The 26,579-nt window shown below is 33.2% G+C and overlaps 1 protein-coding gene across 1 annotated transcript; it reads left to right on the top strand.

Annotated features, from left to right (window-relative positions):
- The first annotated feature begins 1,010 nt into the window (after positions 1-1,010).
- Positions 1,011-2,901, top strand: LOC122304807 (zinc finger BED domain-containing protein RICESLEEPER 2-like). Its single transcript, XM_043117070.1, has 2 exons — positions 1,011-2,747; positions 2,863-2,901. Exons 1-2 carry the CDS (start codon positions 1,011-1,013, stop codon positions 2,899-2,901), a joined length of 1,776 nt encoding a protein of 591 aa, XP_042973004.1.
- Positions 2,902-26,579: the final 23,678 nt, after the last annotated feature.

The following is a 26,579-nucleotide window of genomic DNA, read 5'->3' on the forward strand; positions in this document are numbered from 1 at the left end:
TGTTTGCTTGAATCTGTCCTCTGTTTATTTTAAATGATCATATATTGGCCTTTCTGCAACTGTTTAATTATGTCATCTTTATCATGTCTTGCTTGCTTAATCTTATCCAATCTGTCTTGTGTTTATGTTCTTGCTTCAATTATATCTCAATGCCAGCTTCTGAATATATTATCTTGCTTCAAGTATATCTCAATGCTTTCTTTATCATGTCTTGCTTGCTTAATCTTATCCAATCTGTCTTGTGTTTATGTTCTTGCTTCAATTATGAAATGTACTAGTGTTTAATATGTTTTGGTTGATTAATTTTATCCAATTAGTTCTATGTTTATGTTGTTGAGGTGCCTTGCTTCTGGAGGCACATCGAGCCACTAAGGCAAGATTGTATACTAAAACTGTTCGAGTCAAATTAATTTGACTTTAACATCTGTTATAGTTGATATTAATCAACTATATCAGCCTTTCCTTTTGGAGGCACATTGAGCCATCAAGGCAAGGCTGTATAACAAAACTGTTGGAGTCATATTATTTTGACTTTAACATCTTTTAGTATCCTTGCTTCTGGAGGCACCTTGAGCCACCAAGACAAGGAGACATTGATTTTTGGCCAATGTCTTTATGCTTATTGTATGTTCCTGGTTTTGTGTTTACCATGAATAGACCCTAGCAAATGGGTGATCCAGTGAATGAAATTCATCCGGTAGAAGAGTATGAAAATGAAAACTCGATTGGGATTAGTTTAGTAGAGGCCATATCTGATAATGATGGAGATACTGCAAATACTCAGGCTCCTAATACTGTGTCTACTGAGAATGCTTCCATAGAATTGCAAACAGTAGCCAATGAAAGAAAAAAAAAGAAAGAGGACTTCTGATGTATGGAATGATTTTGTCGAGGTTGATAGGGATGGGGTTAAACAGCCTCAATGTAAATGGTGTAAAACCTTGTTTAAAGCTTCTCGATCAAGTTCTACGACTACTCTACGTAGGCACTTACTAACCTGTTTGCCATACATGGGGTCTAAGAAAAAACAAAAAGTCTTAGCAGTTGAGTCTAAGGAGGTAGATGGAAACTTCACTGTCTCAAACTTTACCTATGATCGTGGTAGGGTCCGAGAGCTTGCTGCTCATATGATACTTTACCATGAATATCCATTCTCTATGATGGAGCATGTGGTATTTAATAAATTCATGAGTGCAAACACTCCATATTGGGAAAAAATGTCACGGGCTCTTGCAAAGAAAGAATGTATGAGAACTTATGAGAATGAAAAGGCTAAGTTAAGGACTTTGCTTAAACATGTGAATAAAGTTCATATCACAACTGACATGTGGACTTCCTGTCAAAAACTTTCATATATGGTAGTGACAGTTCATTTTATAGATGCTGATTGGCATCTTCAGCGGCGTGTGTTGAACTTTTGTAATGTGCCACCTCCACATACTGGCCTTCTTATTGCTGATGCTTTAGAAAAGTGTTTCCAAACTTGGGGGATTGAGAATAAAATTAGTTCAATTATTGTTGACAATGCTAGTTCTAATGATGTTGCCATTCGGATCTTGAAAGAAGATTTTAGGTTGAAGAGAACATTGACTGTAGGTGGGAAACTATTTCATGTACGTTGTTGTGCACATATAACAAATTTACTTGTACAATATGGATTGGGGGAGATTAGGGATATTGTTGATTGTGTAAGAGATGGTATAAAATATTTGGTAGCATCAGAGAATAGGCTAAAACAGTTTAGTGAAATTGCAAAACAGTTGCAATTGCCTTCAAAGAAACTGATTTTAGATGTGCCTACAAGATGGAACAGCACTTATTTAATGTTGGATGCTGCAATTCAGTTCAAAGAAGTTTTCCCTAGATATGGTGATAGAGATAGATGTTTTGAATGGGTTCCAACTGTTGAAGAGTGGGGGCAAGTTGAAAATGTTTGTCAACTACTAGCTATTTTCAATGAAGTCACCAATATTGTATCCGGAAGTGATTACCCAACAGCAAACTTATTTCTTTCTGAAGTTTGGAGAATGAAGGACATCTTAGGTAAGAAGAGTAGAGATGAGAATGAGTACATGAAATCAATGGTAAGGAAAATGAGTGCTAAGTTTGACAAATATTGGGGGGAGTGTAATCTATTGATGTCAATTGCTGCAGTCTTAGACCCTAGATTCAAAATGGTCCTGATCCAGTTTTGTTTTCCTTTAATTTATCACATGCCGAATGCTGCTAAGAATATCGATCATGTCTCTCAAGTGTTGCATGAGTTATATGATGAGTATGTTCATGAATACAATTCAACTCTTGAGGCACAAAGAGAGCAGGATAATGCTCGAATGAATGTATCTGGTTCTTCCTCAAGTGTCGGGACTGGGAGAAGCATGCAGAGTGGCCAGTCATTATTTAAATCTTTTGTTAGGAGTGTTGATACCGTGCAGCCTAGTAAATCAGAACTGGACAATTATTTAGAGGAGAGTATATATATCTGTGAAGAGGGTTCAGATGCAAGTTTCAATGCCTTGGATTGGTGGAAAACAAATAGTCTCAAATTTCGGACTTTGTCCAAATTGGCCCGAGATATATTAGCTACCCCAATTACCACAGTTAGCTCAGAATCAACATTCAGCGCAGGAGGCAGAGTGATTGATCCTCATCGAGCGTCATTGTCAACTGAAACTGTCCAGATGTTGTTATGTGGGTCTGATTGGGTTAGAGCATTATATGGGCTTAAAAAATCATCAAGCAATTCTGTAAGTGTAATCTATTTAATTTACACTGTCTATTGCTATTTTATTATTTTATACTTACTATTATTAATTTATTTACAACAATACTAACTTTCTTGTTTATGTTCTTGTGTTTTAGAAGGATGTTCCATCAGAAACTCAGATTCTCTTGCCATAGCCATAGGCCCATACAGACTCAGATTCTGTTTAAATTAAGCATGTTTAATCTATGGAGCTTTTGGGCAATTTTCTAGTTTTATCTAGTCTGTTTTGGTTAATCTATATGATTTACTATCTGATATTTGGACAGTTTACTTTGTAATATTTGGACAGTTTGGCTTTTCTATCTAATATGATCACATGACAGTTCAGGTAATTTCTAAGTTCTAACTCTTCACCATCTAGATTTTCTAAATTTCTTTAAATGGCAAATTAAATTTTGCATTGCAAACATCCCTTGACAATATTACTAAGTTAAAAGTACTTGAGTAATTTTGCAAGGGAATAAATATTATATTAATGTTTTTTTTTGGTTTATTAGTGTGTGCAGGTTGTCCTGTGGTGATTCTGTTCAAGTTTGGGAAATTGTTTACTTCTGTCATGGTGAACTCAAATATTGTATAAGTTTGGGCCCTTCTAGTCATTGTGATTTTGTTGGTAACTAGTTGGCATATTTGCTTTAACTTAAAGTATGAACTTTAGTTTTTGTATGCCTATTGCTACTGCAGCCTGCTGCTTTATATATGTTCTGTCATGTTGACTTTGTTTTGGTAACTGCATGAGGACTTTGATTAATTGATTAGTGTATGCCTTTTGTTTCTTGAGAACTTGTTTCTATGAAGAATTTCACGTGCAACAATTATGTATTTTGTTTCACTGTTAGTTACCTTGCCATGTTGATTGTATTGCTTGTTTGATTTCTGTTTTGTATAATTGCTGTGTAATTTGGACAATCTAGCTTGCCATTTCACTCTATATGTAATTTAAAATGCTGATGTGCTTTGTAAAATCAGTGAGCTTGCCATTTTCTTCTACTGCTCGTGAAATTCATGTTTTGTATAATTGTATACTTTATTGGGTTTGTCAGTTGTTGTGCGAGTTTGCCATTTGATTCCATTTTATTGCAGTTTGCTAATTCTAATTTCTAATGCTACTACCTGCTTCAACCTGTTTGAAATATGCCATTTATTTCGTGCAAATTAAGTTTTGCATTCCTGTTACAAATCCCTTGACAGTATACTAAGTTAACAGTACTTGAGCAAGGGATTAAAATTCTGTTAACAAATTTTTTTGTGTATTAGTTAGTGTATGCAGACAGCAGCGCAATAATGTATATGGTTCTGACTTCTGGGCTGCATTTGTGAAGATTGAGGACTTCACTGATTTGAATTTTAGATCTCATTCTTTGTTTTGGAGTTTAATGTACTAAGTTTCATTTCTTACTGTTGTAATTTGTAAATAAACTCTGTTTTCATTCACTAGTTCTATTTAGAAAGTAAATGTCAATAAATAGTCTCTAGAAGGCTTCATGATGTAAATTTAAATTTAAGTTGCTATTGTTATTATTCTCCATTAAAAAATAATAATTTGTTATTATTCTGATGCAGAATATTTTTTGTATATTTTACAAGTTGCAAATAACATATATGTACTCGAGCCGATCTCGAGTCGAGCTTGGGCTCGGCTCGTTAACAAACCGAGTTCGAGCCGAGCTCGAGTTTCTGTTAAATGTAAACGAGCCGAGCTCGAGCGTCAACATCGGCTCGTCCAATGAACGAGCCGAGCTTGGGCTCGACTCGAGTTGTGAACGAGCCGAGTTCGCACAACCCAAACTCGCTCGAACTCGGCTCGTATACAGCCCTGGATATAGAATACCTTTTAGTAATATGAGAAAGGATATGTATGATTGATGAATGGTATTCCACATATTTGGAGGATTGTTTTGATTCTGAGAATACGATAGAAATTGTGTTTGGAAGAGTAATTTGATTAGGAGAAGCTTTAGCTTTAGTAGGATTCATTTATGATAATAGTATTACCACGCCGCCAGTAAATGATTTCTGGCAAAGCACTATCTTTATGGATACATAGATCGATCTTCTTTTGAAGACTATTATATGGAGAGTAAAATCTTGGTCTTGAGGATTTATGTGAACATTAGGAACAAATTATTTAGAGTTAGAATAATTGATAACTCATGATGGATAGAAGAGTTATGACAATCATAAGAGAGAAAGTCTCAATTTTAAGTTATTAACTGGTCAGTTATCGAAGTACCACCTAGGAAGATGACTGATTGTTGCGATTATAAAGAAGTAAGTTAGTCCTAAACCAGTAGAACTCCTTGAGGTTTTTATTAACTTGAAGATTACTGAGAGTTTGGATATGCATGATTAAATGCATATTTATATGAGTCATTGGATCATGTCATATATATGAAAATCTCTGAAAGAAATAAAATGGAGCACATAAAACATCTACCAGAAGATAGAAACACAAATATGAATATTTGTGAAGTATTATTTTATTATCATAAAGCAAAATTATAGAAATTTGAGGCTCTTTGCCTCCATCTTTAAACGCTCTTGCTCTTCAAAAATCTGCATGCCTTTCCTATCTAAAGGAGTAGCCACTCGAAAAGAAGAGTTAAGCAAAGATTTTAAATCTCTGTTCTCTCGCTTTACTGCTTCTATCTTCATGTTGGATTCCATAAGAAGCTTCTGAATGATAGAAATTTTCTCGTGGAGTTTGTCAACCCCACCAGTCCTGGATTGCAGTCGCTGAGAATATGCGACAATGGCTGATGAGTATCGAGTACCGAGACTCACAAGCTCGTAGATAAGTTCATTATCTGACTTATTAGTCAGATCATTATTGGATTACATCATAGCACCTACGGAAGAAGCATAAACAATTGGTGAACGAGGTGCAGAATACCTCATGTTTTGGTAATGAGAAGATTGCTGAGCCATTGCAAAGTGAGTAAGCAGAAAGAGATTGCAGAGTAAGAATGCAGACTAATTTCAGAAAAGTGAAGAAGATGAGATGAGAAAGAAGATGAACTGAATAATTCTTTTATAGAGAAAATTATGACGAATCATCTCTCGTGAATCATTTCTCTACAAGAGACAAGAGCAATGTAGTATCATAGCTGCGGTGCATGATAATTACAGAAGAACAAAGTAGTGTCGTAGCTATGCGGCACCTGACAACTACAGAAGACCTATAAAAATCATGCGCATCAGAGTTGTCTAGTCTAAAACAGAGGGCCACCGATTTAAAAAAAAAAAAAACAGAGAGAGAGAGGATAACGGCTTAATTTTGATGAATTCTCTACTAACATTGGTATTTACAAGAACACTTAAAGTATATCGCCTATGTTTTTCTAAAGAAGAGTTTCGGAAGATTATTTACTTGAAATTTTAGGTTTGGAGAGTGTGTCGATTCAACTTGGCCAACCTTGTGGAAAGAAGTATAATATAATTGTTGATTAAAATAAGAGAGTTAAGGAATGACATAATCTCAAAGGCAAATATATACGGGATAGACACCAGGTTGGTAAGCAACACATATTCCTTAACTTGTTATTTCTTACTTACTTCGATTTCGAGGACGAAATCTTTTTTTTAGGAGGGGAGATTGTAACAGCCCGTTAGAAATTCAATTGTAAAATTTCTATTAACTTAGGAACTCGTGAAAACCCCATAAGTTTTCATGAATCCTTTAATCGTATACGTTTTTGTCTAACTACATAGTTAGTGTTATTATTTACTATGGTATCAGAAGTGTGTTTTTGATTATTGGAGATAGTTAGAAGTGTCAAAATGTATTATGGTTTGTGCCATTAGACTCGGAGGGTTATTTAAAGTCTTATGGTGCAATAACATTTTTTCATATTTTCGGACAAAACGTCTGTTCAAAACTGTAGATATTATTGGATAAAAAGAAATATCTTGAGGTAATTTTCATGAATATTATTGGGTAAAAATATTTTGAATTGATTTTATAGATATTATTAGATAAAAATATCTTAAGTTGATTTTTTGTAGATACTATTGGATATAATATTATGAGATAATCTTTTATGGATATTTTGGGTAGAAGAAAACTACACTCAACTCTCAACTTCAGCCACATCTCTTCCATAAGTATCTCCAGCCACCTCTCCCCACAAAATTATCTTCATTTACACTTTCCATTGAAAGAATATCAAACACTCTCTCTCGGACAGCTTTTAGGAGATCTTTTGCACACCCATTTCGAAGCTTTTGTAAGTGTTTTATCATAAAGTCTCCTTCATATAAGTTGTTCCTTTTTTAGTCTAGTTTACGGTGGGGGAGGGGAATCGGGAGGAGAGAGAAAGAGAGAGAGAGAGAGACAGAGAAGGGGGCTCGACTGATATGGGAAGGAGAGAGAGGGAAGAAGAGAAATAAGGGAAAAGATAGGGTTTTGTGTGTATTTATGTAGGCCATTTATTTTAGGGTTTTTAGATATAATCCAACTATGAGGATTTTACACACTTAAAATAATTAACTAAATAATAAAATAAAATAGAAAAACAATAAGAATAAAATTCAAATTTTGTTTTATTAAAATTAATCATCCTAATCATAAAATAAAATGATAAGTTTTATAAATATTTGTAAGAGAAATAAATCCATATAAATAGTATAGTTTTTAATATAAATTAAAATAATAAATATCACATAATATTTTTAAATAAATATAATCACTTAAATAAAATAATTTTTTAAAACTATATTATTTTTGAGCTACAAATATAGAAAAGCTTACTTTAAAATTAAGCTTAATTCAATAAGACAAAAAGTGTCATTTCTTACAATAATTTTATACATTTTAAATATTTCAAAGACTTTAATTTTCCCTCAAAAAAATCAAAATGTGCTGGAATTAAATTTTTTTGTTTATGGAGATTTATGTCATTGGAAGTATACTTCTTAGAGAAGTAGCACTCACAATGGATTTTTTAAAATTTATTTTTATGTAAAATTTGAAAGAAAAGAGCTTAAAAGTGCATCTAACATATTATGTATTCCATTTTCATTTTCAATTTATCTACCGTATTGCCTCTACATGTATAAGGGACTCCACACAAATGTAAACATTATTTTATTTATTTTGTCTCTTCTTGTACTTTACCTCTCACAATAATTTCTCTTTCTTTATACTTTTTATTCCACAAAATATTAAAAAGTATAATATTTAAAGGATATGAAGTAAAAATAGATAAACTAATATATAGTATATTATAAAAATCAGTATGTAAAATAGAAAAAATATGATTTGATTATGTATATTAAAAGATAAGATGAATAATTCATTAGGAGTGCTCTTAGAACAATATTGTTTTACAGTAATAGAGGCAAACGTGCCTAGCACGTAGCCCACTACTAGTATATATATATACATATATATGTGCATGAAGAACCACTGCATGCATCAAACTTCTAGTGTATAAGAAATACACAAAAGTAAATGGACATAAAATTTTTGTTATTAAAATTCATGCTAAATCCTTTAGTTTTTATTTTATTGGCATAATTTTGTTATAAATTTTTAAAACACCCATGAGTTTTTAGAAAATGTTAAGAGTTAATTAGGTGTTATTTTGAAATTTTATGAATTTTTGCAAAACAATTTGAAACACTGGGGATACAATTTTGGGTTTTTGCTATATTTTGGAAGGTTACGAATTATCTTAAAATTTTGGGAAAATTTGTTTAGTGCCTTTTAACTCTCAAAGGAGAAAAATTTTATTTATCGTTCATATACTACACATTATTTTTTTTCCCCTCTTAGCAGTCATGTGGATGATGAATAGAAGAGAGAATTTTTGAAGTAGAATAAAAGTGCTATTTTAAATCTTTGAAAAATTATATTCTCAAGCCTGTGTAACGCACACCAAGTACATTGTTTACATAGTTTAATTTAATTTGAAAAAATAAATTTTATCATTTAAATAATATTAATAATTTGCTCTACATATAGGCTGAAATAACATTAAAGAATACGTTATTTCTTGACTTTTTTATTGATAAAAATAGGGATCAATTTGAAGGTTTTTTTACGAGGGCAGGGACCACTTGATCATATTTAAATTTTTTTTTCATCAAAATCATAATCGATGTCTCTTAGAGTCATTATAAACCGCATAAATCTCTTCACTTCAAATAATGTGAGGTCACACCATCATTTTATACCCAACCAGAATATATCATGGATTGAGAAGTGATACAACCATAAAGAGATTTCATAAAAGTAAATTTACAAATTAACATAGTTTTATATAATATATTATGAAAGGGATATTCCCATCCTAGTCCACAAACTATGTTAGCATAAAAGGAATACATCATGTAGAAAACAAGTTGAAGGGGACAGATGAGACGAACCAACCCTGATACTCGCTTGTGATGCCTAGCATTAGAGGATCTACGGCAACAAGTGAACGCAAAGCATGGGCAACCCTCCATTCTCTAATGATGGGAACAAGAAGTGACCAAGCCGATCACTAACTGTTGAGACGCCACTCTAAGAGCCACGCCACATTAATAGTGTCACCTCAGATGCAACACCATAAGGAGCATATGACAACATATGACCAAGATGAAAGAAATCACCTTGGTGACACTCTTGGGAGGCATATGGCCTCGAAACCAATTTATGGTACAATTGGCGAGAAGAATCCCCCACCACACTGTGAATTCATGTGTCAGGCAGACGATTTTATCAATGTTGAGGACAAACTCCAGACCTTGACCAAACCAGAAAGACAAAGCTGGAATTGGCAAATAGAAAGGCCAAGGCATTGGGCAAAGCTAAAGCCCCCCTATGGCCAATAAGAGCCAGCAAGATAGGGGGCAGGATGAGGCGCCCCTCCCAAGAGGCCTAGGATCTCTGTATGACAAGATTGCATTGTCTGTACATAAGGAAGACATAACAATCACCTAGGAAGCTGACAACCAAAACCGAGGTCGTCGCTACTGCATCAACCATCGGATGACCTCTCACAACATCGCAGACTACATCTTTGTGATTGCAGGTAGAAATATCTCGGCCCGAGTTGCAGGAACTTAGCCTAGATGTACGAAACACAACTTTAACATGTTAGATTTATTTTATAATAAAAATAATTTTACAATCTAATAAACCACATCAAAACATGTATATTTGTAAATTTACTTTTATGAAATATTTTTGTGACTAAAACAGTTGAAAAAGATATATTCACCATAAACTAAAGAAATTACAACAATAGAGGGTTACTAGTACCCAAGTCTTGCCCAATCTCAAACGGGTTTCTAAGATATATTATTTGAAAAACAATCCTAATGCATGCTATGTAACATATTTTAAATCGGTCTGTTAGTTTATTTTTTAAGATTTTAATGACATGGTATGCTTATTGAGAAATTTTTATTTTTTAACACGTTAGCTCTGTAATTTTTACACATGTTATTAAGAAATTGATTTTGAGGTGACAAGTGAATGCCCTGATGAAAATTTTTCGTCACAGAATCAATGGACATTAGACCAAGTGACCTATTAGAAGTTTGACAAATGCCACAAAGATGTTATTTTGAAAAAGATGTATCATTAGGATCCGGACAAAACACAACAACAATTAGTAGGTCAGTGATGTACTCAACAATTAGTAGATGAATTAGTAGATTTCACAAAAGTTATAAACTTAAGATTTGACATAATTTTACAATTTGACAATAAAAATAGTTTTAGAATTTGACGTATAAATTTATTTTTATTAAAAAAAAAAAAGTTTACTCATCATCCCTACATACCGTATACTATATATAATTTTTTAGCTTTTTTTATTTTTTATTTTTATAAAATGTGTGGTATATGGATGATAAGTAAATGAATTCAATTAGTTTAGAAAGAATAAAACAAAAATAAAAATAAAAAAAATTAATGTTACTCATTATCAGAATTCTGATCATTATCCTCTCATCATCTCTTGACGTTGTATTAGATGATTAGAGATTATTTATTATATTTTATTTATGAACCTATTATCAAATGGTACATCACGAAATGATGAGATAATAATTAAATAATGAATGATAAATAGATTTTTTCTTGTTTAATTTGATTTGCCTTTACACTTGCATACTAAATTTAATCTCTTGGTCATGAGGTTGCAAGCGCTAGCTGTATGTTTCACTTGCAGCTCATGAAAACTACAACACCTGACTGGCTGCAGCTTAATTTCAACCGCAATCAATATTTCACGGTCCCAGTGTCGCTGTACCTAGATATTTTATGACTACACGATAATTATATTCGAGAACTATAACATATGGCAACGAAATTCCAGCTGTCTTATAATTTGCTTTGTCCTTTTTTAACGAAGGAAAACAAATTCCTTGAAAAAACTGACTTTGTGGTCCCTTTTTCCCCCTTTTTATAGTAGTTTTGGTGACTTCTACAAGCCTATTCACCTCTTTCTCCATATGATATTATGAGCATATCAGTTTGGCAATTGGTCAAGTAATTTGGATCAACAAATCAAGCTAACGTCAACTACCCCAAGTTGTTGTTATTATTATTATTATTTATTGGGATATTACCAAACAAGGATCGAAATTCAAGAGAATCTCTTATGTTGCATTGACTATTTTTTGATCTTCTAAAAGCTTCTTGTTCTTGGAGGGTTTTTACCAGTGCATGACCTTGCATTCTAGAAGCGAATACTAAAGGAAATATTTTGAATTCTCTGCCAAATTAATTAATGTAGAAGCAGAAAAGTCTGACATAATCCCAAAGAGTAGATGCAGAAGAAGGAGGAGGAGGAATAGGAGGTTGAGATCATGTAAGACATATTAATTGGATTGCGTGTTCATTAATCACTAGAACATCCTACGTAGCTTCTTCTTCATAATTCATGTGAAATAGGGATTTATATATATTATTATTCAGTCTTGGAGATAGGTTTGACTGCCGAAATGAGATAATCATCATGAATTACCATTGGAAACACATTAATTAATTCGGTAATGAACACGATCAAGTCCAGTCGGGCATTCATGCATCAACGATTATATAATTACTGCGCATGATCACTAGTTACTTTGGATAAGGGTTTCTTTTCTTTTCTTTTCCTTTTTTTTTTTTTTTAATGTCTAGTCAGAAGTAGATTAGTGCTATAATTTAAAGAGAAAAGCATACCGTATTGAATCACGTGTATTTAATGTTAATGTATAGACAAAATACGCGAATCCTTTTATTTAATTTTAATATCTACAAATTGCATGTACATGATATCTATCTCTTTGTATTTTAGATATTATTTAATTAACAAGGGAAATTGTAGAAGATCATCTTAATCAGTCGTAATCTCTCTCTCTCTCTCTCTCTCTCTAAAGGCAATTATTGAAACCTCATTTTATATTTGATTTATTTTTGAAATAATTTCATCACGATCAGAATATATAAATAAAATTTGTTGGACCACCAAAAGCCCTGCTATTTCAAACAGGGAAGGTCTTGATCTTTACACAAGAATACGGATCAGAAATGTAGAATTTTAGTATGTATGGTGTGTAATTGTGGATACTCACTCACGGGAGACTTGGTTTGGTTTTGGTTCGTAGGAGCGCGTTTTAGAAAGGAGAAATGGGGCAGGGAGGGCATGCCTGCCAAAGACATCCATCCCTCCTCAATAATTTTGGGGGTGGGGGGAAAGGTCAGACGTCAACCCTTAAAAAGTGGCAACTGTTGTGTTCTTTTTTTATGGCTCAATTAACACACAGCCGGCGGCTACGCGTCCTCGTGACGTTGTAAGACTGGATTGTTCCCAAACCGTACGTAGCTGTTGAGTCTGCTGCTTACCTCCTGCATTCTTTGTTTGACTAATGCCAGTTTCGATTAATATTGCAATTGCGTGACCATTTATTATATACAGTATTATATCTGTATCGTTACTTCCTCTTGAAACATGTAATTTTAGTTAATATACGCTCATATTCTTGTATTTCAATAAGATTTGTATAGTTTTAGAGAATATAAGTTGAAGTTTTTTTCAATTTTTTTTTAAATTATATCTAATTTTTTAATACCAGAAATAATATTTATAATTAAATATTAGAATTTACTATAAAACTCATATGATATATCTCTCTCTCTCTCTCTCTCTCTCTCTCTCTCTCTCTCTCTCATTTTCATACGATAATTTGGACAAAATTTTGTAGGTGGTCGCCATCGATATTAACGGTTTGAATAAGAAATCATCACATACAAGTAAAGAATGACAATTTTTCATTTTTTTTATTATCCCTACTTTTCTTAATTAAAAAAGAGAAAAAAAATAATATGTATAGACAATGTTGTCGTTACATAACCCTACTCTCAGCCTATTCTTTTACTTCTGAAAGAACAATATATATGCACCCCCTAAAACTCTAAAACCATACTCAGAATCTATTAGTGTTAGTGAAAATACACAATAATATAATAAAAATTACAAGGAAATTAATATTCAAACGAAATCAATTTGGACTGAGGCACGGAAATATCGCTCTCTTTAAGGAGATTCAAGCCCTCTGCGGTGTACAAAGTCTCAAATTAACCGGTGCAGCAGAACTTCTCTTGACTTGACTCCTCCAGGATACAACAGCCCAACTGATCGTCGTATAGCCCGAACCAACTCTGCACAAGTGGTTGAGCTCAAAGCTCCACCAGAAGAACACCTTTCTTTTATCTGGAAATACTCTCAACAAATATTTACGTACAACCCTCTATTTTATTTTATTGTATATCAAGATAATACTACTTTCAAAAGCCTCTCGTAGACTAGGTGGACGCCCCCAATATATAGAAAGCAGTTAGCATGTAAAAAAGAATGTAGCCGTTTGTACATACGGCATCTGGGCAATAAAGAAGGAAAAACAATAAAAACGTTGGTCATTATCAAAGATCCATAAAGAGAACGTTGACCAATTAACAATAGTTATTACCCCATTAACACATACCAACGGTAAATAAAATAGGCCAAATAAATATTGTTTAATATGTACCAACGGTAAAAGCAACGATTAAAATATTAATTAAAAAAAATACCAACATTCCCCCACTATTTTTTTAATAAAAGAATATTTCTAGACAAAGAAGGATTATTATGCATCATGAAGGTGTGCTCTGCATTGAACCTTCACTTAGTGAAATAACAATCTTTACTCCAGAGTCAGTAGTGGTCTCAGACTTGAACTATGACTGCTTAAGGGAAATAAAGAATTATTACTCACACATAGCAATCCAGTGTTGACATGAGCTTTATTAGCCAGCACATTACGACCCTGTGCTAATCCCGGTTTCATGAGTGTATTTGAGAATAAACCCAAATCTCATAGAGAGCGGCCCCACTCTCACACTCACATAGGTGAAATCTGTCAAGGGTGCTCCTGTAATTCTTACACCCTACTCATAAGAGCTACAGAATTTCATTAAGAGTTTCTCAAAAAACTCATCCTCCACAACATTACAGGATAAATGCACTCACATCATAGGAATGAGAAATAAATAAATAGTGCATTTCTTACGACCATCATATGATTCGTTTTTCCCATTGAACCTAGTTCTCAGGATCTCTGGTCCCCAGGTTGGGTATTTTCATACATGGCTCATGAATTTATGGGTTTTAATCCCATTCCCCTCGATGTATTCCAGACCCTTTCTCTTGTCAAGGCCTTGGTTAGTGGATCTGCAAGATTATCACAAGATTTAATATAATCCACGTTAATAACACTATTATTCAAATAAGATCTCACAGTACTGTGTTTTCTCCTTATGGATCTGGATTTACCGTTATAATAACGGTTTTGTACTCTACCAATAGTAGCAGTACTATCACAATGAATTAAAATGGGTGGAACTGGTTTTTCCCATAAGGGAATCTCATGTAGTAAATCTCTCAACCAGTTTGCTTCCTCACTTGCTAAAGCTAAAGCTATAAGCTCAGCTTCCATGGTTGAGTTAGCAATAATCGTCTGTTTTTTAGACTTCCAACATACAGCACCACCACCCAATGTAAAAATATAACCAGTAGTTGAAAGAGAATCACCTGACAGGGTATTCCAATCAGCATCACTAAAGCCTTCAAGTACAGCAGGATGCCTTTTATAAAATAAGCCATAATTTTTTGTACCAGATAAATATTTCATTATCCGATCCATTGCATACCAATGGTCTCTTCCAGGCTTAATAGTAAATCTACTAAGTACTCCTACTGCATAACCAATGTCAGGTCTAGTACAATCAGTCGCATAACGTAAACTTCCAATCATGCTAGCATATTCCTCTTGATTAATCACATCATCATTATTTTCAATAGAAAATAAATGAACACTAGAATCAAAAGGAGTAACAACATGCTTGCATCCAACATAATTATATTTCTTTAATAATTTTTCTACGTAATGCGATTGATCAAGAAAAATACCATCACATGTTTTGGTAATTTTCATACCCAAAATAAAATTAGCCTCACCAAGATCTTTCATATCAAAATGGTTACTAAGCATGTTTTTTGTTTCAACTATGACATGCAAATTAGAACCAAATATCAATAAATCATCAACATATAGGCTAATAATAACATGTGATTTTTTCCAAGATTTATGATAAATACATTTATCACTTTCATTTGATTTAAAGCCATTCTCAATCATGCAAGAATCAAATTTTTCATGCCATTGTTTAGGGGCCTGTTTTAAGCCATATAGAGATTTAATCAACTTACACACTTTTCTTTCTTGGCAAGCTCTACAAAGCCTTCGGGTTGATCCATATAAATTTCTTCATCTAGGTCCCCATTTAAAAAGGCTGTTTTAACATCCATTTGATGAATTTTTAAATTATATATTGCTGCAATTGCAATCAATAATCTAATAGATGTTATTCTTGTAACTGGAGAAAAAGTGTCGAAAAAATCAAGGTCGGCTTTTTGTTTAAAACCTTTTGCAACAAGCCTAGCCTTAAATTTTTCAACTGTTCCATCCGGTCTAAATTTTTTCCTAAGGACCCATTTACACCCTATGGATTTGCAACCTGGTGGTAATTCAACTAATTTTCAAGTTTTATTAGAAATTAATGAATCCATCTCATCATCCACAGCCTCTTTCCAAAACACAGAATCAGGTGATGCTAAAGCTTCTTGTAAATCCTTTGGATTTTCCTCAATATTGTAAATATAATAGTCGGGACCAAATTTTTTTTCAATTCTAGCTCTCTTACTCCTTCTTAATTCAAAAGATCCTTCATTTTCTAAAGGAGTAGAAGAATTAGTTTCAGAAAAGGAATTGTTTCTAAATTCTTGACCCCCACTATTTTTTGATTTAAAAGGAAATTTTTCTTCATGAAAAATTGCATCGCCTGATTCAAAAATAACTTTATTTTCAATATCATAAAATCTATAGGCTGTACTATTTTTTGCATATCCAAGAAAGACACAAGTGGTAGTTCTAACACCCAATTTAGGCCTTTTAGGATCTGCTAGCCTTACAAAAGCCAAACAGCCCCAAACTTTAAAATATCTCAAATTTGGCTGATACCCTCTCCATAATTCAAAAGGTGTAGTTTTTGAATTTTTGTAAGGCACCCTATTTAAGACATGACAAACAGTCAAAACTGCTTCACCCCAAAAACTTGAGGGAGCACCTGAATCAATAAGTATAGCATTCGTCAACTCAATCAAAGTTCTATTTTTTCTCTCAGCCACACCGTTAGAAGCAGGTGAGTATGGTGCAGTAGTTTCATGAATAATTCCCAATGACTGAACAAAAATATTAAACTCATTTGAAACATACTCTCGACCTCTATCACTTCTAAATCTTTTAACCTTTCTACCAAATTGATTTTCAACTTCATGGAGGAATTCTTTAAACTTTTCAAAAGCATCACTTTTATTTTTCAATAAATAAATGTATGTATATTTTGAGAAAACATCAATAAAAGAGATAAAATATCTATTTCCTCCACGAGTTAAAATACCTTCAAATTCACAAAGATCGGTGTGAATCAAATCTAACAATTTGGTATTTTTTTCAACACTTCTATGAGGCCGTTTCGTAATTTTTGCTTGACTACAAACTTCACATTTTTGAAAATCTTTTGTCAACTTGGGAATTAATCCTAAACTACTCATGACAGCAACATATCTACTATTGATATGACATAAACGTGCATGCCAAAAATTTAAAGAAGAAAGCATATAAATACAAATATTTGATGCTTTATGCTCAACATTTAATTTAAACATATCATCACAAACATAGCCATTGCCCACAAAAACTCCATTTTTTGTTATAACAAATTTATCGGATTCGATAATTTGTTTAAAACCCGCTTTGTTGAGTAAAAAACTCGACAACAAATTCTTTCTCATATATGTTGTATAAAGCACATCTTTTAACGTCAATACACACCCAGAGGTGAATTTCAATTCAACCTCACCACTACCAATAGCCTTGGTTTTACTAGAATCACCAAGTGTAATTTCTTTCTCTACTTCAAAAGGAGTATAATTTTTGAACAAACCTTTATCATAGCAGATATGCCTATTAGCACCGGAATCTGCCCACCACCCTTCAACAAATTGAAAGGGTTTATTGAGATGTCCACCGCTTTCCGTGCATTTTTCAATTGTAGATTCCATCTGAAATTGAATCTCCTTAAAATTGTTAGTGAAAATACACAATAATATAATAAAAATTACAAGGAAATTAATATTCAAACGAAATCAATTTGGACTGAGGCACGGAAATATCGCTCTCTTTAAGGAGATTCAAGCCCTCTGCGGTGTACAAAGTCTCAAATTAACCGGTGCAGCAGAACTTCTCTTGACTTGACTCCTCCAGGATACAACAGCCCAACTGATCGTCGTATAGCCCGAACCAACTCTGCACAAGTGGTTGAGCTCAAAGCTCCACCAGAAGAACACCTTTCTTTTATCTGGAAATACTCTCAACAAATATTTACGTACAACCCTCTATTTTATTTTATTGTATATCAAGATAATACTACTTTCAAAAGCCTCTCGTAGACTAGGTGGACGCCCCCAATATATAGAAAGCAGTTAGCATGTAAAAAAGAATGCAGCCGTTTGTACATACGGCATCTGGGCAATAAAGAAGGAAAAACAATAAAAACGTTGGTCATTATCAAAGATCCATAAAGAGAACGTTGGCCAATTAACAATAGTTATTACCCCATTAACACATACCAACGGTAAGTAAAATAGGCCAAATAAATATTGTTTAATATGTACCAACGGTAAAAGCAACGATTAAAATATTAATTAAAAAAAATACCAACAATTAGTTTCAATGATACAGGTAGAACCTATTTTATTATTTTATTATAAATTAAGGAAAATATTATAAAATAGTTACAAGATCAATAATTTATTTAAGAAACTACCCTTATATTTTAAACAAAATTCAAAAAAAAAAAAAAGATTATGTCTTAACTGCTATTATTAGATTTATGAGTTAATTATTATTATTTTTATTTTGAAAAAATTTATTCATCATCTATTTTCTCACTATTCTCTCATCATCCTATGATATAGTATTAGATGATAGGTTCACAAGTAAAATATAATAAATAACCTCCAATCATCTAATACTACATTATAGGATGATAAGGAAATGATAAAAATTGGAATGATGAATAATATTACTTTTTTATTTTACTGATAATTGCATAAACTAGCCATATTATATATATATATGTTCCTTTGCAACAATAAAAATATTAAGATTTGAAATTCATAGAAGTAGTAGGTAGGATTGAATTCTGATCAATAGGAAGACTAAGATCTTTTTACCAAATATACTTATAAAATAATTATAAGAATATTATGATATATTATTATTTATCATTATATATATCATCTTAATTAATTTATGTTCGTTGCTGTCAATTGCGTGAAAAAACAACTTGGAAAATTATGGAAAATGACATCATGGCATACGCCCTGTTTCATCACATCGACATCAATGTTACGCACTCAATGTTAGTTCTTATTCTTCTTCTTCTATTTTTTCTTCTTTTTTTTGCAGGAGAGCATGCCAAAAAAAAAAAAAAACGAAGCATTAATTATTAAGTTGAGTCAGATTAAGCTGCTTGTCATGACCATGCAGCTCCATCTACAACCCTTTGGGCCCAGTCAAGACAACCAAAGAAACGCTGCCTGGCGACTTCAACTCGATCAATTAGTTTTGGCATTAATGTTGCAAAAGCAATTATGCATGCATGACTGACCGGGGCACATAAATCTGTAGGTCCAAGTGCGACCTAGTTTTCTATATCTCAAACCATGCATATATGCAGAAACTTAATTCGTATGATCATTTATTTAGAATGATCTTCGCTGTCAAACCATCTTCTTTACAACGCTTCCAGATAAAGCTAGCTTAATGTTAGTCATGCCGATGATATTAAACGGTTTACGGCCATATCCGCTTGCTTGCGTAAAAAGTTGTTGACATTTTGACCTTCTTTTATATGAATATATATAATGGTTTCCTACAATGTTGAGACATCCTCGTAAGAGACCATGCAGTCGAAACTCTACAACTGTTCCGCCGGATATCTCTCAGCCAAGCATCGATGTAACTTAGTTCAAACTTATAAGTTTGAATTGAAATATTACTTTTAAATGTGTTTATGTTATCTTATCATGTTTTAAATTAATGTATCTACACACCCTTAAATAATATTTTCATAAATAAAAAGTGCCACTTTCACCTAAGTTTAGGGTACTGAGAATTCACAAAAATATTTAATTGTGATCACCTTTTCAGACAATAGGCAGCAGCTAGCTAGCGTGTTGCATGTACATGATGATCATGATTATAAATTAATGGAATAACTGAAAAAGTTTATTAACTAGTACTCTTCTGTTTTCTAGAAAAATCAAACCCAAAAGTATTTCTAATTCTTTCATAGGTACGTAATATAAAATCTACAGTTTCTACGTCAATATATAGCGCATAGCGCATAAGAAATATGAACGGGGAGGTTTTTCTTTACTTTCCTTCTTCGCGCCCTCCTTGACAATGGCTTAATCCACTACTGGACCACCTGGAACTGTTCTTGCCTTTTGACCAGCGCAATAACAAGCTCTTCTGGTACCAATATACATAGGAAAATGTGTTCTGGGTCATGTTTTCAAGTTTTGTTTGGCGGGCGGCACTAGATAGATGAAAGAGCCTGAAAGTGAGAGTTGAACAGGTGATATGGGCTAAACCTGTGCCGCTCCTTGTTAGTTTATTAGAATGCATGGGTTCTTTCTTTAAATGTATACAGAACTGGTCCTGTGGTCCAACAACACGCCACCAACACGTACGTACACTATATTTTATGGATTGAAATATCAGCCATCTTTAAGACTTTAAAGACTCCGGCACCGTGTATAAACAATATACATATGTATATATATATATATATATATATATATTTATATGCCTTAATAAAATTGTTAAAAAAAAAAAAAACAAAAAAAGGTCTTATAGAATAACTTGACTTAATAATGTCTAAAATATCACATTAAATTCCATCAATTTATAATTTAATTTTTTATAATTATTTTTGTGATATAAATAAATCATATCTAATATGTAAAAATCTAAGTGCAAACACAACTGCACATTAATATATGCACTAATCTAATGTGATTGGTCAAAAAATAAATTTTATTGAAAAAGTACTAATTTAAATTTTGAATATAAAGAAATCAGTATTAATACGCAGATTAGTACGCAATTTTGATTATACCTAGTAAAACTCACCTAATATATTAGTGGTTCAGTCCTACAATTTGTGCTATTTTTTTTATAATTTCTCTCTCCTGAAAATATCATTTATTATTCTTTTAAAATAATTTTTTTTTTCTTAATCAAGAACCATCACTAAATTTTATGCAATACCAAATTACAATATTTATATGTAATAATAGTTTTCATAATCTGCATAGGTCCTTCTACCCATATCCTTTCCTCAATTTGCAATAATACCATTTTTGCAAGTAGATGAGTTGCTGTATTTGCTTCTAAGTTGAAAATCACACTACAAGGAATATGGTATTTTCTGGTGAGACTCATCGCCAAAAAGGTGTAATTTAAGTCACAAATGATCAATTGTGTTTATCTTAGCCCACCAACAGATCGCAGCAATTGACCTAACTCAATTGAGAAATTGCAGTTAGAAATCAAAGAAAGCCGCAAAAACCATATTATTTGTGTCTATATTGATAACTGCAATACGTCTAATTCCTAGCCGCAAAAAATTATGGAAATCGTTGGAGGCATCGCCGCAATTGTATCTATTGCTACGACCTGGACGCACCGCAATTGATATTAAGAAATTGTAGCTAGAAATCAAAGTGAGCCGCAAAAACCACATTATTTACGTCTACATTGATCGCCGCAATACTTCTAATTCCCAGCTGCAAAAAATTATGGAAATTGTTCAAGACATCGCTACAATTGTATATATTGCGACAGCTTGGACTTGCCGCAATTGATGTAAAGATTTTGCGTCTGGGATTCACAGCACATTTGCAGCCATCACGCATATTTATTTGCTACTAGGTAGCTTGTTGGTTATAACCTTTAGCCGTGATATGTTTTGGATGAGACAAAGGATGTCGTTCAGATGCAAATTGTTATTTGCCATGATTGTTGTTATCACAATTAAGAAAAATAATTGTCAGTAAGGAATTTTGATGTTTCGGTTTTTAATGCCGAAGAAGGTATTTTCCGGCGACTTATATCGCCGAAAAATATTTTTGCCCTTTTTTTAATTAAATTTCTATAGATGACAATTTATAATAGTGAAAAAATATATTTTCTACCTGCAGTGCTTAGCATAATCTATCAATTTATTGTAACCCAATTATGCTAATAAGAAGGTTTAATTAATTCATCCATCATATTTGCTACTTAAAAAAATTACTTAGCTAAAAAACACAAATACAATATAATTGGGATATCAAAATCTAGGTAGTGCATAGAACAAAAGAAGAGCTAAACATCATCCATTAATGAAGGACATGCGGGGACAAGCATACAACCTAATTTGTTGCCATTCATGACAAACCCAATGATCATAATAGCCACAATGTCATTGTTTATACATAACTAAAGATGCCACAATCTGTCCAATACTTCATTAATAATGCTCATCCATCTAGCTTAATCAATTACCAAGGAACTAGTGCAACAAATATCAACATAATCAATTACCATCCATCTAGCTTAATCAATTACCAAGGAATTAGCTTAATCAACCCAATGAACCTCAAAAGCTGTTCCTAACTTCCAAAATCAGCCACTTTTTCAATACAAGGAGCACTCCTTCACCCTAACTCTTACAATCTTGTCTTCTTTCTACCAAATGTGTCAAATATCTATACATTTACAAAATTAAAACAAAGAAAATATTAATTAGAAGTACATCATAAATACAAACTCTTTTTGGTAATGTCTTCACTACCACATTAAAAAATAAAAAGAAAAAAGAAGACATTTACACCAACCTGGCCATACTTGGAGGCTCAACTATACGTAGCCAAGACTAAAATGTATGTTGCACATCCATGGAAGTGAGCAAAGCAAACTAGCAAGCACAATAACAAATAAATAAAATATCCAAAAGTGTTAATTAGTTCAAAATCAACATCAAACTACATTTTTACAACACTCCACCAAGCACATTCATGTTATAAGGAAATCCATATGCCATCAATGTGCATCCATATTCGAAAATACACAAATCACAATTCCAGGCCAAACTATAAAATTAAACAAATATTAATCTTAAGCAATTACATGATCTTGTACTACAAACACTAATCTATGATATGGACTTGAAGAAATAACGTAATGGGACTCCTACCCGGCCTAAAGCCGTGGGATTGTTTTAAAAAGAGATCCGCAAAGAAGGAATTCAGTAAATAAGAGAGTGAATCCATTAAGAGAATATCAGCCTTGTGGGGTTGTGTAATAGGGCGCAATTGCTCGGGGTTGTTTGGTTTTGGAATCCATGAGCGTTACATGGGAGAAAATTGAAAGGTAGAATTTGAGAGGGACTTCTTTATCTCTATAAATTCGCTTTCAGAAAGAAAGGTAACTGCTTTCGTAGCAGCTTAACCAGTAGCCGGTGTAAGTAATTGAATCATCATAAGAGTGAAGTTAGCAGGGCTAGGGCTGTCATCCCTCCCCTTGGATGGCCTAGCTGTTGGAAAAATAAGAGTTGTGAACATAGGAACTGTTGGCAATAACCGTTAGTAGAGTTCTTGTTTCCGGTGTAGATGTTTGCTGTCCAAAGCCAGGTTGCGGAGGTTAAGAATTGCTCTTATCTCACCCTTCTTATCCTAGGGTGCAGTGCATTCTTGCTAAAAGAAATTGCTGACTTCCTTTCATTAAAACTTGGCCTGACTAGGAGCAGTATGTTTGTAAACAGCAACATTCCCAAACCAGCTAGTGTAGACTTTAAACTCTATATCATAAGAAGGTTATCATGTGCATCAAAACTGGCAGCCAATATTTAACATTAAAATCACAACGATTTGTTATTGGTACTGAGCTAGTTCAATAAGTTTCAACATTCATCTAATATATTCCTGCTTTGTTAACAATGAAATGTTGACACCCAACCACTAATTACTAAGATTACACTTATGCCTGAACACATTAAGTTGTTCTTTAAATCGTTATATGGTTCATTTCGATATAACAATCCTTCTCAGCATTTGTCGCGAACCACCATGTGTATATTCAAATGAACCATTATTACATTTTGTTTATAAGTAAACGAACCATTAATACATGAGCTTGTTATTGTATAAAACTGGTGTGTGAAGTGAGGAAAGCAAATATTGGTTCTATCCATGCAACCGGCCCAGAAATTTATATCTTTACCTAAACCAACAAACATTCAACTACCCCTAAACTCCAACTTGATAAAGTTTAAACCTTCATATATGTCATCAAAATGTTTGCTAAAAAACTCAAAAGAAAGTAATGGACATATGTTTGGATACACTCATCAATAGTCCTTCCATTTTTGGCAACTTTGGACAATCTCATTCAAATAAAACCATAGTCTACTATTTGGTTTGAAAACCCAAAATTGAACTTCACAGAAATATTAAAACTCATCGCGATAATTAACAATGTGCTTTCTTTATCCATTTTCAGGATGATTGAAGTCACAGGATCAACTAAAGGGATTTTCTACATTCTTTCGAAAAAAGGATGAGAAATACCTCCCACAACAACCACCAATAAACATTCCAGAACCTCTAATGTTTCTAAGTTCCCTAGCACTTACTCACTGCTGAATTTGGATTAAGAAGTTATGCCACCATGAGAAAAAAGGATATGATACCTGCAAGTAAAAATACTCTTTGTTAGAAGTATAACCCAATCACTTAGATGCTCCACCCAATATTGTATTTCCAGAACATTCCCCCAATATTGAACCTCCATACCATAGGTGTGATATCTACATTAATTAAACTTGGGCTATATATTGTAAAATAGGTGTCCAGTTGAAAGAAAATTTACCTATATAGAGCATCCCGTCTTTGACTTATAACATTCCCATTGCAAACCAACTATCTCTAAAGTTCTTTCTTTTTTTCTTTTTTTCTTTTTTCGATAACTATCATTGAAGTTACATAGCTTCAAAAGAGAGCTTTCCCAAAAGTTGCACTAGCCCCACAAAAAACTGGGTGTAAACAAAAGGTTAGACAATTGTGGAACATTTGTCATCCCAAAATATTCAAAAAATGGTTTCTTCTGGCTCTTAACAAGAAGTTATGCAACTCCTTGAGTCTCTCTATGAGACTCTCCTTGAGACTACTTTTCAGACATGAATGTAGTCATGAACTTATCATATTTGACTCGCAGCTCCAAGAGTAGCTTTACATCCCTGCTTAATTCATCTAATTGACTATTGTAATATTTAGCATTTTTCTCATGTCTTGCTGCATCTTCCTAATGCCTTGCTGCAGCTGCTGTGAGTTCTGCAATAACTTCATCATTGCAATCTCTAAATGAGTCAGGAAGTACCATCTCTCCTAATCCCCTCGCATACCCCGACCTGTGGCCCAGAACCTCTTTGAATATTGTTGCTGCAACCTCTTTAGTGTGCTTCTCAGGTTCTAGCTCAACCAACTTTTTGGCTATCTCATTCTATAGAGATAGAAAGGCAACGGGAGATTACTGACATCAATATCAACATTTTTTGTAAGAATTACTAGATGAAGATACATTTCAATACTAGCTGAAGTGGTATTAAAAATCTATTTAATAAAATTCTTGGTTATAAAAATTTCACTCATGTAAATCTCTTCAGTTAAGGGAGTAACAAATTTTCCCTTTTTCTTTGACCAGTGCACGTCTTTAAAGAAATCAACTAAATGGCTATCAGTATCAGACTGCAAATAAATGGGTTCCATCAAAGTAAGCAAACCAGTTATTGCACAAATATAGTGCACATCGAGTATGTAATAAGTATCTACCAACCAAAAATATTTAGACTTACCCTTAGTTCCATTAGGCGCACAAATGAGATTTTTTCAGCAGTATGATTCATTTGTTGCTTCTCCCTAGTACATTTATTCCGCTCTGATAGCCTCTAAAAACAAGAGAACCCATTACTAGATATTCCATCATCATGTGTAAGAATTAGATATTTATCATGACAATAAAACCATTGCGACCAGCACGTGAAATAGAGCCTAATTAAAGGATGTCAAACAATGTAACACTATCCTTACCTTAAACTCTTCGCTTGACCATCTCCCACATAACTTCATCCAAACATCTGGGTTCACCCAAGATGGCCTATTCGCGAGTGCTTCTTTAGCTGTCTCAAATTTCTTGTAAATCTTATGCAGTTGATATCATATTGCATTGAACCTCTTCTGGAATGTCTTCATTATCATTAGTAGATGATTTTTCTTTGTCCAGTCTAGGATGAAGTTAGCCTAAACATCAATGACAAACCATTATATTTAATAAACTTGACAATTGCTAGTAACATTTTATCATGGGGGGAGATTAATGGAAATCCAATGTCTAGAGTCCAATTATGTCAAATTTCAAATGATACCTGAACACAAGCTACCAATTCATCCTTTTCATTAGTTGGTACCTCGTGCCAAGTAGCATGACTAAGGTTGCTATGCTGCTTTAGTATCCAAGCAACCCTTATTGTATACAACATAGTATTCTCACAACATGGGGTTGTCTCCCCATCCTTTATTTTCAAAGATATTTTTTCATGTTCTCGGATCTTCTCAAATTCAGTACACTTAGATGATCTGCACACATATTTCTGTATAGGTACTTCTAAAGATACAGGAACAGCAAATATCACTTTATCATGACCCATAACATCTATGAAGTGCACAATACATACAATTTACAACACCCAACTATATAGATTAATTAGAAATGGCCACAAGTGTTTTACCAATATCATTTCTGCTTATTGGAGATTGGAGCTCAACATCGGGAAATTATGTCATTAGTACAACATTAGGTGGCTCAACCGATGTTGGCATCTCATCTCTAACATTGAAGGTAGAAATTGGTACTGTGTTTCTAGATTCTATTTTGCATGACGATCTATCTTGACCACATGATCTTCCACCTTGGGGTCTACCTCTCCCATTTCTGGTTATAGTCATATCCTTAATACTTGAACTAATGTTAGGCATCATGACAAAATTTGGAAGCATCAAACACTTGTGACATTTCTAAAATTACAAAGGTTTCTACTGCACACAAGAAAGCAAGATTAATT

Source organism: Carya illinoinensis, chromosome 3 (assembly GCF_018687715.1).
Source record: "Carya illinoinensis cultivar Pawnee chromosome 3, C.illinoinensisPawnee_v1, whole genome shotgun sequence".
Classification (NCBI taxonomy): Eukaryota; Viridiplantae; Streptophyta; class Magnoliopsida; order Fagales; family Juglandaceae; genus Carya; species Carya illinoinensis.

Bases quoted from the DNA above. Each gene is read 5' to 3' on its own strand.
- LOC122304807 (XM_043117070.1), top strand. From the start codon at position 1,011: ATGGGGTCTAAGAAAAAACAAAAAGTCTTAGCAGTTGAGTCTAAGGAG. The intron at 2,748-2,862 runs GTAAGTGTAATC...CTTGTGTTTTAG, and splicing joins AAAAATCATCAAGCAATTCT to AAGGATGTTCCATCAGAAAC.